General features: G+C 37.6%; 1 protein-coding gene across 1 annotated transcript; it reads left to right on the top strand.

Annotated features, from left to right (window-relative positions):
- The first annotated feature begins 10,150 nt into the window (after positions 1-10,150).
- On the top strand, positions 10,151-19,471 carry LOC121240932 (protein FAR1-RELATED SEQUENCE 4-like). Its single transcript, XM_041138449.1, has 4 exons — positions 10,151-10,585; positions 10,696-10,749; positions 19,207-19,269; positions 19,445-19,471. Exons 1-4 carry the CDS (start codon positions 10,151-10,153, stop codon positions 19,469-19,471), a joined length of 579 nt encoding a protein of 192 aa, XP_040994383.1.
- Positions 19,472-19,515: the final 44 nt, after the last annotated feature.

Here is a 19,515-nt window from a genome sequence, read left to right as displayed (position 1 = left end):
ACATGGTTTTGGGCCATATGGGCTTGAAAAGGGCAAAGGGTCCAATCTATACCAAAGGCCTTATGCCTTTCTATACTTGGGCCAACACTAGTCTTGATTTCCTAAAGGCTTGGTTCAAGATTTTCTTGGGTTAGGCCCATGAATGCACTTGGGTCCTAAAAAGTCTCACCAAAATTACTAATGGGCTTGCCTCTCTAATCCTTAGCTCATTAATACTAAGTACCAACATTAATGCTAATCCCACTATCAACCTTAATAAAAGTAATTAACCCAAAAATAAAAGTCTAATCTAGAGTGCTTAAGGGTTAATCAAGAGTTAATTAAGTGGGGTGTTACAGAGACAGTATTAGGGGCCTCAGTATTTGTAGTGTCTCCATCATTATCAGATATGGGCTCTACTAATCTAATCCCAATAGAGTTTTCAATTTCATACTCCTCTACCGGATCAACCAAATTCATACGATCATCCATTTGCTAAGGTCTAAAATTTTTTGAACACAAAACCAGAAACATAAAATAAGCATACAAACATTGATCATACAAGTTATATTAATCAACTAGCATGAAAACAACCTTATCTTGATGGCTTAAGGTGCCTCCAGAAGCTAAGACACTAAAATATGTTAAAGTCAAAAACATTTGACTCCAACTGTTTTGCCTTGGCAACCTTGTCTTGATGGATTAATGTGCCTCCAAAAGGCAAGGCTGATACAGTTGATATAATCAACTAAAAGTTGTTAGAGTCAAATAATTTTGACTCGAACAGTTTCAATAAACTCTTGCCTTGGTGGCTCGATGTGCCTCCAAAAGCAAGGCACCTCAACAACATAAATATAGAATAGATTGGATAAAGAAAGAACACTATTTCATAAACACAAAACCATTTCATAGTTAAAACAAGAACCAGATATGATAATTTATAATCAACCAAAACAGGATCAAGAAAGCATATTTAAATACTTGGAGTAAGAACATAAAAGTAGAACAGATTGTAAAAAATTAATCAACCAAGACATGTTAGAGATGGCATAATTAAATAGTTGAAGCAAAAACCATATATGATAATTTATAATCAACCAAAACAAGTTCAAGAAAGTATATTTAAATACTTGGAGTAAGAACATAAACACAGAACAGATTGTAAAAGATTAATCGACAAAGACATGTTAAAGATGACATAATTAAATAGTTGAAGCAAAAATCATATATGATAGTTTATAATCAACCAAAACAGGCTCAAGAAAGCATATTTAAATACTTGGAGTAAGAACATAAACACAGAACAAATTGTAAAAGATTAATCAACCAAGACATGTTAAAAATGACATAATTAAACAGTTGAAGCAAAAATCATATATGATAATGTATAATCAACCAAAACAGGTTCAAGAAAGTATATTTGAATACTTGAAGTAAGAATATAAAAACATAACAAATTGTAAAAGATTAATCAACCAAGACATGAACAATAAACACAAAATAGATTGAATAAAACATCTTTCAATAATTAAGGCCAAAATCAACATAGGATCAAATTAATCAACCAAAACATGAACAATAAAATTATTTTAATTAGTTCAAGCAAGAACATAAAGCATCATTAAATAGCAAATAACCTGAGAGAACTCACAGCGAACTAGAAATTTGCTTCAAGCACAGCTCTGAGATCTGTAGGCAAGCTCTTCAGAAGGTTTTTTCCACAATTTTCAGATATGAAATATAAAGCTCGAAATAGGAGAATGTAAAATTGTAAACAATAGCAAACTCAATATAGGATGAAGTTGACAGCCTAAGGCCCTAACATGGCATATTTCAGCAATTACAAAATAAAAAAAATTACTAAAGCATAAACTTATCAATCAAAAGCATGCATAGACGACAGGTGAATGGTGACGTCTGGCAGAACAATGTCACACTACTGACCACTTAGGAGTTCGGCGTACAGATGATTAGATCTAGATCTACAATGTAACAACTAACAATACTACAGTCTACAATGTATAATGAGTTAGGATAGAAGTAGAACCATAATGAATCCTCAAAAATACTCAGATAAAACTATAACTAGATAAGATCAACCAAATCCCAAATCCCAAATCCCAACCAAATGCTTAGAAACAGGAAAATAACTAGGGTAATCGACTCATAGACAGACGAATCGACGAACCAGAGAACCACGAACCATAGAATCGGGGATTAAAGCCCTAGTTGGGAGTCATAAATGCATGCATTTAATGACCCATTTGTCAAGGACCAGCTGCGATCTCAAAGGCTGAGATTACAGCCACGGCTCCCAAAAAATACGGCTGCCGGCTGCAAGCAACTGCTAGGGTTTCTCGCAGTCGCAACTGGTATCACAAGATTCACAACAGAAGCCCATCGGGTTCTTGAATCTTGATGGCTGCAAGCTTTCAAGAATCAAGAGGCTTCCTTCCATGGCAATCGCGACTCGTGAGGTAAGCAACGAAGCCATCGAAGCATAGGAGGCTAGGGTTTTGTGATGGCTTTGAGAGAATAAGTGAGGAAGTGTGAAACGGCTGAAGGAGAAATCAGATGCAAGTGGGCGGGGGCGGCTAGGGTTTCATAACATTCATTATGAATCAACGGCTCAGATTTGGATATAAAGATCCAAGGGCCTCAATAACTCCAAATGTCACACATTACACACATTATATATAAAACATTACACATGTTATATGCTATAAAACTAGATTAATATGTAAGTTGTAACACATGTTATATACTATAAAATTATATTTATTATATGCTATAATAATAAAACTATACATTTATACTATATACATGTAACGTCCCAATGGAAGACCCAAACCATATGGCCTATACTCCAACAGGACTAGTCAATGATAGAATTGGAGCCCCATTGGAACCTTATAAGGAGCAAGAACCTCTCACTCTCAAGCAATGTTGGGATCTCATACACCACCTACCATTATCCATATCATATGGGGTATCACAATCTACTCCCCTTAAATTCTCGACGTCCTCGTCGGGCCTGTCTCTTATAGGTGGCACGGCTCAAGTCCCACATTTCTGGGCTCTAATACCATTTGAGCTACATCCCCACTTGCTCCTCTTCTTCCATGGCCCTTAGTCCATACTAGGTGATCCTTGTGGAGTAGCTCTCTTTCTCTGTTCTTGCAACGCAGCCCCTTTCTTAAGATTCTGCATTCTGCTCAACCAACATCGCCTTATGCACTAACTCGGAAAAAACTCTGAATCTGTAGGATCATCACCCGTTCATAGATCCTATGATTTAAACCCTCTTCAAACCTCTGGGTTTTCTTCTCCTCATCAGGAATCAAATATGAGGCGAAACGTGAAAACTATGCAAATTTTGCAGCATACTAGCATACCGTCATGGTCCCTTGCACCAAGTTAGTAAACTCTCAGGCTCTAGCTTCCCGGTCTGCTTTCGGGAAGAAGCGGTCGAAGAAGTTTTGCTTAAAGTGAGGCCAGCTCACTTCTCCAATTCCACTAGCTTCTCTAATGGTTTTCTCAGAGTTCCATCATCTCCTCGCTTCTCCGATCAATTTAAAAGCTACAAAACGGACTTTCTGTTGATTGATGCACTCTAAAACACTAAATATCTCTTTGATGTCCTGAATCCAATCCTCAGCTGCATTGGAATCGCCTCCTCCATCAAAGGTGGGCAGATGAGTGCGATTAAATTGCTCGAACGTGCAACCCCTCTCATTTTTGTTTTCGTTCAAATCTTTAAGGTTTCGAACTCGACGACAAACAGCCATCCTGAGATCTTAAACTCAGTTAAATGTTCTAAGGAAAGAAAATAAAATATGAATAAACAAAATATAAATATCAGTTAAAATATTTAAAACAAGTTAAAAATAAATAAATGAATCCATAAAAACTTGAACTTGTTTTACCCATTCTTAGCCATTTCTTTAACCAACTCATATAATCCTTCCTACCATCTATAATTGTAAACCCGACATTGCTCTAAACTCCCTTATGTCTTTAGAATCTAACCTCAAAAATCTAAACCTTAAATTAATCTTATAAAGATTATCTCCTACAGTCCACAAAGTAAGCTTGTCGGATCTAAAATCCCTAAACCTTAAGATCTCAAAACTCAATCATAAAGTTTGCAAAATATAAAACCTTAAGTATCCACATAATCATCTCTTATTCTTTAAAATTCTACACTTCAAATCTGAAGTTTCTTCCTAAACCCACAGATATCCAAACCTCAAATGTTTATAGTCTGCAGAACCTCAAACCTAGCTCTGATACCAACTGTAATGCCCCAATGGAAGGCCCAAACCACATGGCCTATAATCCAAAAGGACTAGTCAATGATAGAATTGGAGCCCCATTGAAACTTTATAAAGAGTAAGAACTTCTCATTCACAAGCAATGTGGGATCCCATACACCACCTACCCTTATCTATATCATATGGGGTATCACAATACATATATAAGTATATAACAATATTGTCTAACTTTTTATTTTATCAAACATTATAATTTATTACTCATAATATAATATTATAGTTCTATTATATACTAATACTATAATACTATTATACTAATATGATAAAGAGATGGTGTAATGTGTAAATTTATGATGTTATATATTATGTAAGACTATACTACTAATAAATTAATAATATTATATATTTATTAATACACCACTAATACTGATACACCACCATATGTATATACTAATACTAATATGATACGTTAATATTATCCATCATCATACATAGTAACATATACTAATATCTTATACTAATACACCACCATCTTTCTTTCATATTAATATTAGTATATTAGCATATCAGTATATCATACACCACCATACATTAGTAATAGTATATGAATGTATCATCTTTCTAACACCACTAATATATTAACATACACATACTATTACTAATGTCAATATACCATCTTTCTAACAAACATATACTAATACGAATATATATATATATATAATATGGAGCATATGGCGTAATTTGTAAACTTATAATGTTATATATTTACTGGACTCATGTATTCATCATAACCTCTACTTCTATAAGACTAAAGTTAATATTATAAATTTATATATAGTATATGTGGTGGACTATAAGTCTATAAGACTAAGTCTATATACATAATTATGAATATTATAAATTATATATATATATCTAACTTTTGGCTGTTATATATATTGTATTATATATGTATAAATATATATGAGTCAAGCTCACGAGTCGAGTCGAGATTCATACGAGTTTATTCATGAACATTAATCGAGCCGGTCAAGCTTTATATGAGTTTGTATCATTTAATAATTGAGCCTAATTTTATGTTTATGGACGGCCCATTTAATATTCGATTCAAGTCGATTTCGAATTTAATCGAGTCGAATTCGAGCTGCCTGTCAAGTAGCCTATTCATTTTAGGCACGAGGACCTCCACCCTGCCCTATCTTTCTAACCATGCAGCACTACAAAATTTTCTCTGGCTCCGGCTTACCCATTCGTCGCAACTGGTGGCAATGTAGAGGAGTGGATGTTGCGGTGACCTAAATGCTTCTTCAAACTCGAAACATGGAAGATGGGATGAACCCTAGAATTTTAGGGAAGCTCCAATCGGTAAGCTACTGAACCAATCTTTTCCAAAATCTTGTATGGTCCATAAAATCTTGGAGCTAATTTCTGATGTCGTCGATGCATTACAGAATGTTGTTGGTATGGTTGTAACCATAGATACACAAAGTCCCCAATTTGAAATTCACGTTTAGTTCTATGCATATCTACATATTTTTTTCATACAGGCTTGGGCAACTTGTAGATTATGCTATAATAATTTTACTATCTCATCCCTTGAACGTAAAATGGCATCCACTGCTTGAATCTTTGTTATCCCTGGAGAGTAGGATAATAATTTCGGGGGTGGGTAGCCATATACAACTTCAAAATGTGTGATTTTGGTGGAGGAATGCATATTAGTATTGTACCACCACTCTGACAAAGATAACCATTTTTTCCAGTACCTTGGTTTAGTCCCCGAAAATCACTGTAGGTACTGTTCGACACATTTGTTGACGATCTCAGTCTAGCCATTAGACTTGGGATGGTATGCTGAACTGAATTGCAAGGAGGTCCCTCGAAATTTAAACAGCTCCTTCCAAAATAGACTGGTAAAAGTAGGTCATGGTCCGTGACTATTGATGAAGGCAATCCGTGTAATTTAAACACATTATCTAGAAAAATATGAGCTATCTTAGAAGCTGTATAAGGATGGGAGAGGGCCATGAAATGTGCACATTTAGTAAGACAGTCAACCACCACTATAATGACATTGCAGCCTTGTGAAATAGGAAGTCCTTCAAAAAAATACATATAAATTTTAGTCCATACCGTGGTAGGAATGGGTAGAGGTTGAAGGAGTCCCGGAGTTGGAATATTTTCACTCTTATTCCGTTGACACATGTCACATTCTCGAATGAACGTGCGGATATCCCTACGCATCCCTTTCTGCTCTTGCTTTGTGCAGTGTCTTTTGGAACCCCGAGTGGCCCCCTTGAGGGCTAGAATGCATTAGGTGCATGAGTTGCTCTTTAAGTGAAGAGTTAGCACCCACATAAATTATGCCTTTATAAAAGAGTATTCCATCCTTTAGGGCATACTTAGATGGATCTAAGGTGCCCAGATGAAACTGTTCCTGCAATGAAATCAATTTAGGAGAATTTACATAATCAGATTTTAACTAAGTCAACCAAGAAGTCATAAGCAGTGTTACAGCCAAGAGTTCCCCTTCATTTCTTCTAGATAAAGCATCAACAACAATATTTTCTTTTCCCTTTTTGTAATGGACCTCGAAGTCAAATCCCAATAGCTTGGTTAGACAACGTTGTTGAGCTAGTGTGCCGACATGCTGATCTAACAGATACTTAAGACTTTATTGATCAGTTTGTACTACAAACTTCTGCCCGAGAACATATGCAGGCCACTTTTTAACTGCCAATACTAAAGCCAAGGGCTCCTTTTCGTAAGTGGAGAGGTTAAGTGTATTTCCCCTTAGAGCTTGACTCATAAATGCAATAGGCTTTCCAAGTTGTAATAAAACTACTCCAATACCAGAACCTTATGCATCACACTGAATGGTAAAAGATTTAGAAAAATCAGGAAGTGTCAAAACTGGAGGTGATGTTACAGCTTGTTTGAGGGCCTAAAAGGAAAGTTTTGCTTCCTCGAACCAATGGAAAGAATTTTTTTCTAAGCAATGCTATCAAAGGGGATGCAATGAGGCCATAATTTTTAATAAACTTTCAATAATACCCAGTGAGGCCGAGAAAAGCACGAAATGATTTGAGAGTAGTAGGGAAAGGCCAATTGAGCATGGATTCTAACTTTGATGGATCAGCTTTAACACCATCTTTATAGATTAGATGCCCAAGATAATTAATTTTCGAGCATCCAAAATTGCATTTCGATAGTTTTGCATAGTGTTGGTGTTTGTATAATGTTTCAAGGACAAGTTTTAAGTGATGAATATGGTCATCCATTGTCTTACTATGGACAAGTATATCATTATAAAAACAAAAATAAAAAACAAAAACAAAAGAAATTTTCTTAGGAATGGACGAAAAATCTCAAGAGCATTAGTTAGGCCAAAAGGCATAACTAGGAATTCATAATGACCGTCATGGGTGCGGAATGCAAATTTTGGTATGTCACTAAGGAGGACTCGTATTTGATGGTATCCAGATTGAAGATCCAGTTTTGAAAAAAATTGAGGCCCCATGCAATTCATCAATTAGTTCGTCCACAATAGGAATATGAAATTTAGCCTTAATAGTCTCTTTATTAAGAGCCCTATAGTCGACACATAATCTCCAACTTCCATCTTGTTTACGGACTAATAAAATAGGAGAAGAAAAAGGACTTTGGCTAGGTCGAATAATTCCAGTTTGTAGCATCTCATGGATTAATTTCTCAATCTCAGCTTTTTGAAAATAAGGGTAGCGTTATGGCCTAGCACACACTGATTTTGTCCCTTCTTGAAGTTCTATGTGGTGATCATGGGATCGAGTTGGTGGTAAGTTGGTAGGGGTGTGAAAAACAGATTGGAATTGATCTGAGAGAGGCTGTAGTTGGGGGTGAATTTTGAGAGGAGTGTTTTGTGAAACAGGACCATCAAGCAATTGTAACACCATACCTCTTTTTTCAGTCTTCACTGCCTTCCTGAGACCCTCACCTTCCATTTGTGAGAGTGCAGTAGGATTGAGGCCTTAAAGAGTTACGCTGGTATCATTGAACGTGAACACCATAGAAAGTCGAGAAAAGTCCCACAAAATAGGCCCAAGATTTTTTAGCCATTGTACACCCAAGACCACATCACAACCACCCAATGTGAGGACAAAAACTTCAGCTGTAAAGGTTATACCTTGCATCTAAAATGCCTCTATTTTAGTAAGTCCATCGCTACGTACAGCTTCGCCGTTAGCCACCTTCACATTTAAGCCCGAAGTTCGGTAGATAGGCAGCCATGCCTTTGCTATGATAGAAGGATCCACAAAATTTTGGGTGCTCTTGGTGTCCAGCAAAACTACTACTTTAACTCCCCGAATGCAACCAATAATTCTCATGGTTCGAGGACTTGGCGAACCAGCCAATGCATGGATTGAGATTGTTGGTTTTGGCCTTGTGGTATAGTTGTCCAAGCTAGGTTACTTAGAACTTGATCCTTCGTCTTCAATAATCATAGGGGTGGACTTAATTTTCTCTTCCTCTTCCGAGAATAATTTGGCTGATTTGCATCTGTGTCTAGGAGCCCACTTGTCATCACAATTATAGCACAAGCCCTTGTCTCATCGTTCTTTCATTTGAGTAGGGGATAATCGTTGCATTGGAACCACATTTTTTGAACTGGAGCTGGAAGAGCCATAGGAGTCTTGGTAGGTCCAGGACTCATCTTAACAACCATTTTCAATGCTGCCACGTTTTCTTCTTGCATTTTAACGATGCCAAAAGCACTCAATAAGGACTAGGGCTGCATCATTCTAATCATATAACAAATATCTTCTCGCAATCTGCCCAAAAAATAGCTGAGCTTGTAAGGCTCGGCAAATCCATGTAACTGATTAGAGAGATACTCAAATTCACATTTGTAAGCTTCGACTGAAATGGTTTGTAGCAGTTTTGTGAGCGCCTCCATAGGGACTTCATAAGCTGATGGCCCAAAGCGAGTGAGCAAGGCACGAACAAAATTGTCCCAGTTAAGAAAAGCACCAGCAGATTTCAATTCCTGGAACCAAGTTACGGAATTGTCCCAGTTTTGTTTATTGAGTAGTTACTATTGATTTAGGTATGTGAAGTTGCTGGAATTTTATAGTTAGTTTATTGTTATCTTGTATTGTAGCAAATGACATGGAATGAAAGCCCACTGACCTTTCTTGTAATGAGAACGAGTTACTAATGAGTGTTTGAGATTGGTTAAGTGGTGTGATGGGAATGGTACCTCGTTTAGTTTTTTGTATCATGGAATTTTTATTCCTTTACTGAGAGCTTAGTTTTAGATTACTGGAACTGTTTTGAGAGAGGAGAGGGAATACTGACCGAGGAACAATTTGAAAAGAGGTGGTGGAAAATGCTCGACAGATTTAGCCTTAGAGAGGTTGACTGGGTCCAATCCTTGTACGAGGATCGCACACATTCGGTGCCTAATTTTATGAAAGACGTATCTTTTGCTGGGCTGTCTACAGCTTCACGTTCAGAAAGCTTAAACTCTTCGTTTGACAAATATGTCCAAGGGGAGACTTCAATGAGAGTTTATAGAACGATACAGGGTAATTCTTGAGGATAGATATGAAGAGGAAGCCAAGGCAAATTTTGATGCATGGCATGAAACACCTGAATTGAAGTCTCCGTCGCCGTTTGAGAAACAGATGTCGCAAGTGTACACGCATGAAATAATTTCAAGTTGAGGTTTTGTAGCAGCTGCTTGTCATCTTAAGAAAGAAAATGAAGATGAGATGTCGACAACATATACTGTTAAAGACTTTGAAAATAATCAGAATTATCTAGTCGAATGGAATGAATCAAAATCAGATATTTATTGTTCATGCTGATCATTTGAATACAAAAGTTATCTCTGCAGACATGCTATTGTTGTTCTCCAAATGTCTGGTGTTTTCAGCATCCCGTCTAAATATGTATTGCAGCGATGGACTAATGCTGCTCCGAGCAGGCATGGCATAGGCGAAAGATTGGATGAGATGCTGTCTAAGGTCCGTTGTCACAATGATTTATGTCGAAGAGCCATAATATTGGGTGAAGAATATTCTTTGTCTCAAGAAAGTTACAATATTGCACTCTGTGCAATAAAAGAAGCTTTGAAGCAGTGTACAACTGTGAATAACTCTGTAGAGAATGATTCAAGAACTATGACCTTGGCAGCCCATCCCGTTTGTGGTGATGAAGTGAATCAGTGCGGCAATGTATCTAATGTGGTGGCTCCTCATCCTAAAGTGACCAATGCAAACAAGGCTTCTAGGAGAGCTGGGGCTGGGAAGGGAGTAGCAAGTAAGGAAAATAGTTCAAGCAATAAAGGAAAGGTTAGTAAACTTGATGACTTAACATGTCAACTTTTCAAATGTGGTTCCCACTGAAAACTGTTTGGAAAATGGAAAAAAAAAAAATGATGTTTTCTTCATGTATATAGCAGGTACCCCAGCCAGAAGCTCTCGGCATGGGTATACAAGATAGCCTTCACCAAATGGTATGCATGCTCTCGCCAGTTTACTAATCTAGCTGGAAAAAAAATAAAAAAAAAAAAAGATTACTTCTTTTTCATTTTTCAATTAACTCAAAATTTGGCAGAGAAATTTCTTAGAGTTGAATCTCTTTCTGGAATTATTTAGTTCACACACACGCACACACTCAAGACTCTTGGATATTAGAGTTTGTGGACAAGATTAGCTGTGAATGGTTAATGGGTATCTCGCGGTATTAGTGTTGCTGTTGGATGTTATTTATTTATTAAGTTGATTTCAATGAATTTAGACGGTTTATGGAGACTTATGTCAATTTTATTTTATTCTAGTTTGTTATTTGAGACATGGAGAAAAGTTGATATTTTATTTAGGTTGTTGGATTGAGGATTTGATATGTGAGTATGTATGGTTTATTAGTTTGAAGTATCTATGTTTGATTTGAAGTTTTGGAAGTATACATTCTTGGATTTGGAAATACATTAGTATTGTTGGAGTTGAGTATTAGGTTATATGAGTTAACTCTCCGGACCCTCAGGGTCAAGGCGTTACAGTTAGTATCAGAGACAGGTTTGAATTCTGCATACTATAAACCTTGGAGGTTTAGATATCTGTGGTTCATAGGATGTAAAAATTTCAGTATAGGAACTTAAGGTTTTAGATTTGGCAGATGTTAGGAATTGAATTCGTAACTTTGAGGTTTTAGATTCTAATGATGTATGTGAGTATTAAGTGATGTTAGGCTTAAATAGCTATTTGATATATATATATATATATATATATATATATATTTGTGTTTATACGTATATTTTATTTATTTTATTGATTTATTCTATTCAGCTAATATTTTCGCCTTTATTTATTTTAGAACGTTTCACCGAGTTTAAGCTTTCAAGATGGCGGCCCGTCGTCGAGTTGAAGCCTTGAAGATTTGAACGAAAACAACAATGATGGGGGTTGCACGTTTGAACAGTTTAATCGGACTCATCCTCCCACCTTTGATGGAAGAGGCGATACGAACGCAGCGGAAGATTGGATTCAAGACATTGAAGAGATATTCGATGTTTTGGAGTGTACCGATCAGCAGAAAGTTTGGTTCGCAGCTTTTAAATTAACTGGAGAAGCAAAGAGATGGTGGAATTCTGAAAAAGTCATCAGGGAAGCTGAGGGGACTGGACTGATTGTTTGGGCTCAATTCAAGCAGAATTTCTTTGACCGATTTTTCCCTAAAGCGGATAGGGAAGCGAGAGTTCACGAGTTCACCAATTTAGTACAAGGGACCATGACTGTGCGCTAGTATGCTGTAAGATTTGCAGAATTATCACGCTTCGCCGCATACTTGATTCCTGATAAGGAGAAAAAGACCAGGAAGTTTGAGGAAGGTTTGAACTACAGGATTTATGAACGAGTGATGGTCCTACAGATTCAGAATTTTTCAGAATTAGTGCACAAGGCGATGCTAGTTGAGCAGAATCTCAAAAGGGGTGTTGAATTGCAAGAACAGAGGAAGAGAGCTGCTCCACAAGGATTCCCTAGTTCGGATCAAGGGCAATGGAAGAAGAGAAATGAGGAGAGCAGTTCAAGTCAGAGACAGATTCAGGGAAATCATACAACTAACTCCTGTAATTTCTGTAACCGCATACATGTTGGGGAGTGCAGAAAGGAAGTGGGATCTGGTTTCAAATGCGGTGAGGATGGGCACTTCATTAGAGAATGTCTATTGCTTGCGAAAAACAACAGAAGGCCCAACCCATCTCAAAACTTTAGGCCGAATAACCAAGGCTGTCAGCGGAGGACTGTGCCGGCACGGGTGTTTGCATTGACGCCCGGAGAAGCTAAGGGCAAGAATGATGTAATCACAGGTATAATCTTTCTAACTTTTCCTATTTAGCTGTTTATGTTAAAAATTTAGGATTACTTATCTTGTTATCCCTATGGATTATATGGCGTAATCACAGGAATTATCCTCCTGTTTCTCAATAAGGCTACGGTTTTATTTGACTCGGGGGCTACCCACTCTTTCATTTCAATGGATTACATTAAGTTCTGCCCCGTTGATGCTGATGAGATGGATTACAATTTGAGGTCTCAACCCCAGCGGGTGATATAGTGACCTGCAACAAGATTATACTTAAGTGTCCAATAACTATTAGCGGGAGAGAAATACCAACTAACCTGATAGTCTTTCCTATGATTGGGTTTGATGTGATTTTAGGAATGGATTGGTTAGCTTCTAGTTATGCTAGTATTGACTGCTTTAAAAAAGAGGTAGTGTTCAAATTTCCAGAAGATGAGGAACTTCGGTTTACGAGTTCCAAAGTGCGTACCCTTCCATCAGTTATTTCTGCTTTTCAGGTAGGCAAGTTAATACGTGATGGGTGTCAGGGGTACTTGGCTTTTGTGGTAGATGAACCAAAGGAAGAATTGGAGTTAGAAGAGATTCCTATTGTGAGAGAATATCCAGAGGTTTTTCCTGAAGATTTGTCTGGATTGCCACCCGAGCGGGAAGTAGAGTTTGCCATTGAACTAGCCCCAGGCACGACACCTCTTTCCAAAGCCCATTATCGAATGGCACCATCAAAGTTAGTCGAGCTCAAAGAACAGTTGCAAGATTTATTAGACAAAGGTTTCATCAGGCCTAGTGTGTCACCTTGGGGAGCTCCAGTTTTATTTGTGAAAAATAAGGATAGGACAATGAGAATGTGTATAGACTATAGAGAACTGAACCGAGTGACCATAAAGAATAAATATCGGCTACCCTGCGTCGATGATTTATTTGATCAGTTGCAAGGTGCTCAGGTATTCTCCAAGATTGATCTTAGATCGGGTTATCATCAATTGAAGATCAAGGCAAGGATGTGCCTAAGACAGCTTTCAGGACCAAGTACGGCCATTATGAATCTTGGTCATGCCTTTTGGCCTAACCAACGCCCCAGCGGTATTTATGGATTTGATGAATCGGGTATTTCATGAAATCTTGGATAAATTTGTAGTGGTGTTTATTGACGACATATTAATCTACTCTAAGAACAAAGCTGAACATAAAGATCATCTAAGACAAGTACTGGGGACACTTAGGGATAATAAATTATTTGCTAAGTTGAAGAAATGTGAGTTTTGGCTTGAGTCTATTGCATTTTTAGGACATGTAGTCTCTAAGGATGGTATTTCAGTAGACCCCAGGAAAATTGAAGCAATAGTTAACTGGACCCAACCAACCAATGTGCATGAAGTTAGGAGTTTCTTGGGTTTGGTTGGTTATTACCGTCCCTTTATAGACAATTTCTCAAAAATAGCGGTTCCCCTTATCGCCCTTACCAGGAAGAACAATAAGTATGAATGGACTAAAAAATGTGAGGAAAGCTTCCAAGAATTGAAGAAAAGATTGGTGACAGCTCCAGTTTTGACAATCCCTAGCGAAAGAGGAGGATTTGTGGTTTATAGTGACGCTTCACGATTGGGTTTGGGGTGTGTATTGATGCGGCACGGGAAGGTAATAGCATATGCTTCTTGGCAATTGAAGACATATGAGCAAAATTACCCTACACATGATTTGAAGTTAGCCGCTGTTGTTTTTGCACTTAAAATTTGGAGGCATTATTTATATGGTGAAAGGTGTGAAATCTACACAGATCACAAGTATTTGAAATATTTTTTCACTCAGAAGGAACTGAATATGAGGTAGAGGAGATGGCTTGAACTAGTCAAGGATTATGATTGCAACATTAACTATCATCCAGGCAAAGCTAATGTTGTAGCTGATGCACTTAGCAGGAAACCAATGGGACTAGCATTTGCTACTCTTACCACTCAGCCCCACTTACTAATGGACTTAAAAAGAGCTGTTATTGAAGTTGTTACTGGTGACCAGCAGGCATTGATAGCCAGTTTAATAGTTCAACCAGCTTTAATAGACATAATTAAGCTTGCTCAAAAAGAAGATTCTGAGGTAGCAAGATTAATAGAAGAAGTAGAAAAAGGAAATAAATCTAAGTTCAGTGTTTCTGAAGATGGAGTGTTAAGGTTCGGAAAAAGGTTTTGTGTGCCGGACAATGATGAAATAAAAAGACTTATCCTCGAAGAAGCGCACCGCTCCCCTTACACAGTCCACACAGGTAGTACAAAAATGTATCAAGATTTGAAGGGGTCTTTTTGGTGGAATGGCATAAAGAGGGAGATTGCCAAATTTGTGGCATAGTGCCTAACCTGCCAACAGGTGAAAGTAGAACATCAGAGACCAGCAGGGTTATTACAACCACTTCAAATTCCAGAATAGAAATGGGAGCATATTTCTATGGATTTTGTTTCAGGCATACCACAGACACTGACTGGACAGGATGCAATATGGGTGATAGTGGACCGTTTGACGAAGACCGCTCGCTTTGTGCCTATCAAAGTTTCTTATAAGCTGGAGAAACTAGCCGAGCTATATATACATGAAATAGTGAGATTGCATGGGGTACCCGTGTCCATTGTGTCGGATAGGGATCCTCGTTTCACTTTGAAAGTTTGGCGAAGCTTATAGGAGGCCATGGGCACTAAGTTAAATTTCAGCATTGCGTTTCACCCACAGACGGATGGTCAGTAGGAAAGGACCATTCAAATTTTGGAAGACATATTGAGAGCGTGTATGCTGGATTTCAAGGGAACCTGGATTCGACACTTGCCTTTGGTCAAGTTTGCTTATAATAACAGTTACCAGGCTAGCATGGAGATGGCACCTTATGAAGCACTTTACAGTAGGAAGTGTAGATCTCCTTTGTATTGGGACAAGGTGGGAGAAAGACAAATTTTGGGTCCAGAAATCATACAAAAGACAATAGAAAAGATAGAGACCATTCAAGCCAGAATGAGAACAGCTCAGAGTTGACAGAAGAGCTATGCAGATAACCGTCATCCCCAATTAGAGTTTGAGGTCGGGAATAAGGTATTCTTGAGGATTGCACCAATGAGAGGGGTCATGAGGTTTGGAAAGAAGGGCAAGTTGAGCCCTAGATATGTCAGGCCCTTTGAGATTCTTGATCGGATTGGCCCAGTGGCTTACAGAGTAGCCCTACCACCAGCACTCTCAGGGGTACACGACGTATTTCATGTATCTATGCTAAGGAAGTACATACCCGACCCCACCCAAGTCATTGACTACGAGCCTCTTCAACTTCAGGAAAATCTGACTTATACAGAAGAGCCAATGCAGATTATAGAGAGAAAAGAGCAAGTATTACGAAATCGAACTATTCCATTGGTTAAAGTGGTATGGAATAATCATACTATCAGTGAAGCCTCATGGGAATTAGAAGAGAAAGTACAAGTCAAGTACCCACAGTTGTTCGATGGAGATCTTGATAACTTGTGACAAATTCCGGAGATGGAATTTTTTATAAGGGGGAGGATGTCGTACCCAGGCCCAAGGCCCAGGCCTTTTAAAAAATATATGTGTGGTTCAGTTTGAAGACCCCAGGACGTCGACGTTTTTGGTAAGTTCTCTTTTCCTTTCAATTCAATTTCTTCTCCCATTTTGAGTTCTCCCTCTTCCCTGACAGTTTTCTTCCCAGTTTTTATCTTCCAGAATTCTCTTCATCCCACTCACCCCCACGTTTCGTCAGTTTACCTTCTCCTTACATCAAGATTTTTTTCCTTTCAACAGATCGGGCTACTCTCAAACTTTTCTCCTCTACTTTTTTCTTCACCATATTTTTTAGCCTGCAAAATTCTTGACCTCCCCAATATTTTTTTTTCGTTACCATCATTTTGTTCCACACGGTGAGCCTCTTTTTCTCTCCCTCCCAATTCCTTTGTTTTACTATTCTTACCTCTTCGACATTTACATGAATTTTTCCTTGGGCATATGTACAGTCTACTCGTGGGTCTCAAGATTCTAGTGTTGTCGTCGAGCCTCGCATCGAAGGTGCGTGATTGGTAAAAACAAATCTCTTCTCCCACTGTCCAACTTCAGTCTCATTATTTTTATTTTTACTCTCTATTTATTTTTCCACGCACACCCTCTCTGTTTCAGTTCACTGCGCACACACTCAGTTTTTTTTTCTCTTCTTCACAGAACATTCCCCCCCCCCCATAGAGCAGCACCCCCCCCCCTTATGTCTGTCAGTTGTTGTCATAGAGTCCAACGCCGGTATGCCACGTTACTCCCTTCTTCTCTTTTATTCATTGCTTAGAAAAAGGGGGATTTTATGTGATTTTCAGTTTGGTTATTTTAATTATTTGTGTTAAAGTGTGGTATTGTGGGTTGATGTGTGTGGCGTATGGAAGTGATTGATGGCTGCTCGGGGTGGTTTATTGACTATGTATGCAATGGGTGTTTTGAGCTAGTTGTGTTGGGTGTATTATGAGTGGCGCAAATACCCAAGTCTTGAAATGTTGAATGATTAAAAATATATGATGGTTGTGCTGATGTTTTATATTGAAGGTTGGAGTTGACGTGCTGTTTATGTTATGTTTTAAACATATGAGTTGTTGTTGTTGGTTTTGGAGATGTTTTATGGTTGGTTTGGTGTTGATAAAAAGCAGCTGTATGGGTTGAGTTTGGCTGTTGGGTGGAGATGTTAGTGGCTGTATTGGGGTTTAAATGCTAATGGTTCGAGGAGGGGACTGTTTGGGTTAATTTTAAGTTAGGCATTGTGTTAAAAGGGGCTGTTTTGGATTATTGCTCAATAAATAGTAGCTTACTAGATTGGTTTATTAAATGTTGGGTATATGTTTTGTTTAGGTGGTGTTTCTACTAGAGTTCCGACTCAAAGCGTAGATAATATACAGAAGTCAGGTAAGCGGGGTTCATATATTAGATTTGCATAAAAGAAATGAAATGAGGTTGACTTTGAAAATAAGTATGTACGTTTTTTAAAAGAAATCTGAAAACGACCTCAGATGTTTATTCTGCATATGCATAAATTCAATATAAGAGAAAGTATTTTCTATCATGACTAGTGTAGACATGAGCTAATTTTGTGCATTATGTTTCTGAACTATGCAAAAAGAGCGAATATGAAAATCTAAAAGTTTTTGCTATGAATAAATGAAGATGTTTTGATTATGTTTATTTCAAACATGTGAAATGATCTAAAGCTACTCAGTATTTTGTTTTGATCTGATGTGTCATCTGAAAACCTTGGCATGAAGTTCTGATTCTGTATCTGAATGTGATCTGTTTCTGATAATGTTCCGTTCTGTTTCTGTTTAGGCCTAGTCACGGGCATAATAGTGGTTTATAACCCTACCACGGGGGTGAAACATGGTATACAGCCCAGCCATGGGTATAATGGTGGTTTCTAACCCTACCACGGGGGTTAAATATGGTATTTGTCCCGATGTGATGCTATGAGATGATATGAATATAATGTTTTAGTTTGAATATGCCAATGGATTTTCTTTCTGGGAATAAGTTTGTCTTTCTGGAAATTTCGCTCTAATGTTTTGTGTCAAGTTTTGTTTCTGCATTCTGAAAGTAAATATTTTGTTTGCATACCAAACGTTATGAATGCTCATGTTTACATGCTAATATATGCTCTCTGCTTGCTGAGTTGTTGATAACTCACCTCTTAATCTTCATAATATTTTTAGATGACATTGATGGTTCAGCTGAGGATCAGTATTAGAGTTTGTGGACAAGATTAGCTGTGAATAGTTAATGGATATCTCGCGGTATTAGTGCTGTTGTTGGATGTTATTTATTTATTTAGTTGATTTCAATGAATTTAGACGGTTTATGGAGACTTATGTCAATTTTATTTTATTCTAGTTTGTTATTTGAGATATGGAGAAAAGTTGATATTTTATTTGGGTTGTTGGATTGAGGATTTGATATGTCAGTATGTATGGTTTATTAGTTTGAAGTATCTATGTTTGATTTGAAGTTTTGAAAGTATACATTCCTGGATTTGGAAATACATTAGTATTGTTAGAGTTGAGTATCAGGTTATATGAGTTAACTTTCCGGACCCTCGGGATCGGGGCATTACAGCAACTAACTTCGTTGACTGTATTTATTAGGGAGCTGATATGGAATGCGCATGTTGCTATGCTGCTATTAGCAAGAATTTGGAGTGCAGTGCTGGCTGGAACATCTTAACAGTTCTATAATATTTGGGTTTGGGGTGAAACTTCTGGCATGTTTTCGAAAATGCTGGGAAAGATTAAACTTTCACAACCCTTGATAGATGGCCCAGCTTTTGTATATGGCCAGGCACGTAGATCACACCGGTTTGCCATGCAAGATCAAATCGGAAAATCATTAGGCTACAGTGTTACGTTTGCTATGATGAGAAGCTTTTCATCTTTGAGGTTTTGTAGAGTTAGGAATAGTTGAGACCTCTAGTTGATCACCAACCAGTCGTAGTTGCGAAATCTGGGATGTTTTGTTGATGTATGTTTAGCTACAAAGCTTAATTTATTCATGAAATGCATGCATTTTCTCACTGTTTTGTTTTTGATGTCCCTCTTACTTGTGGCAGGAAATGTCTGGCATAAGGCCCATTCACTTACAGAGTGTTGCGCCAGCACAGTTACATAACATGGTAAAAAAGAAAAGAAAAAAAGTGGCAAAAAAAATGCCTCCAAAAGGAATATTTATAAGAACAGTTAAAAGAAAAGAAAATGGGAACAGTTTGGTCAATTAAAATCCAAAAGTTTGTATCTACTGAATGACCCATATATAGCCATTTGGCTTGCTAGATTTTTTGTGCATGATAGGATACTGGATTATGGACAACAAAATGATCTTCAGCTTTGTGGGTCAGTTTCTACGTGGTATAAATTCAGAA

This window comes from Juglans microcarpa x Juglans regia, chromosome 7S (assembly GCF_004785595.1).
Source record: "Juglans microcarpa x Juglans regia isolate MS1-56 chromosome 7S, Jm3101_v1.0, whole genome shotgun sequence".
Classification (NCBI taxonomy): Eukaryota; Viridiplantae; Streptophyta; class Magnoliopsida; order Fagales; family Juglandaceae; genus Juglans; species Juglans microcarpa x Juglans regia.
Note: the sequence above shows the minus strand (reverse complement) of the source record. Positions and strands in the feature narration are given on the sequence as shown.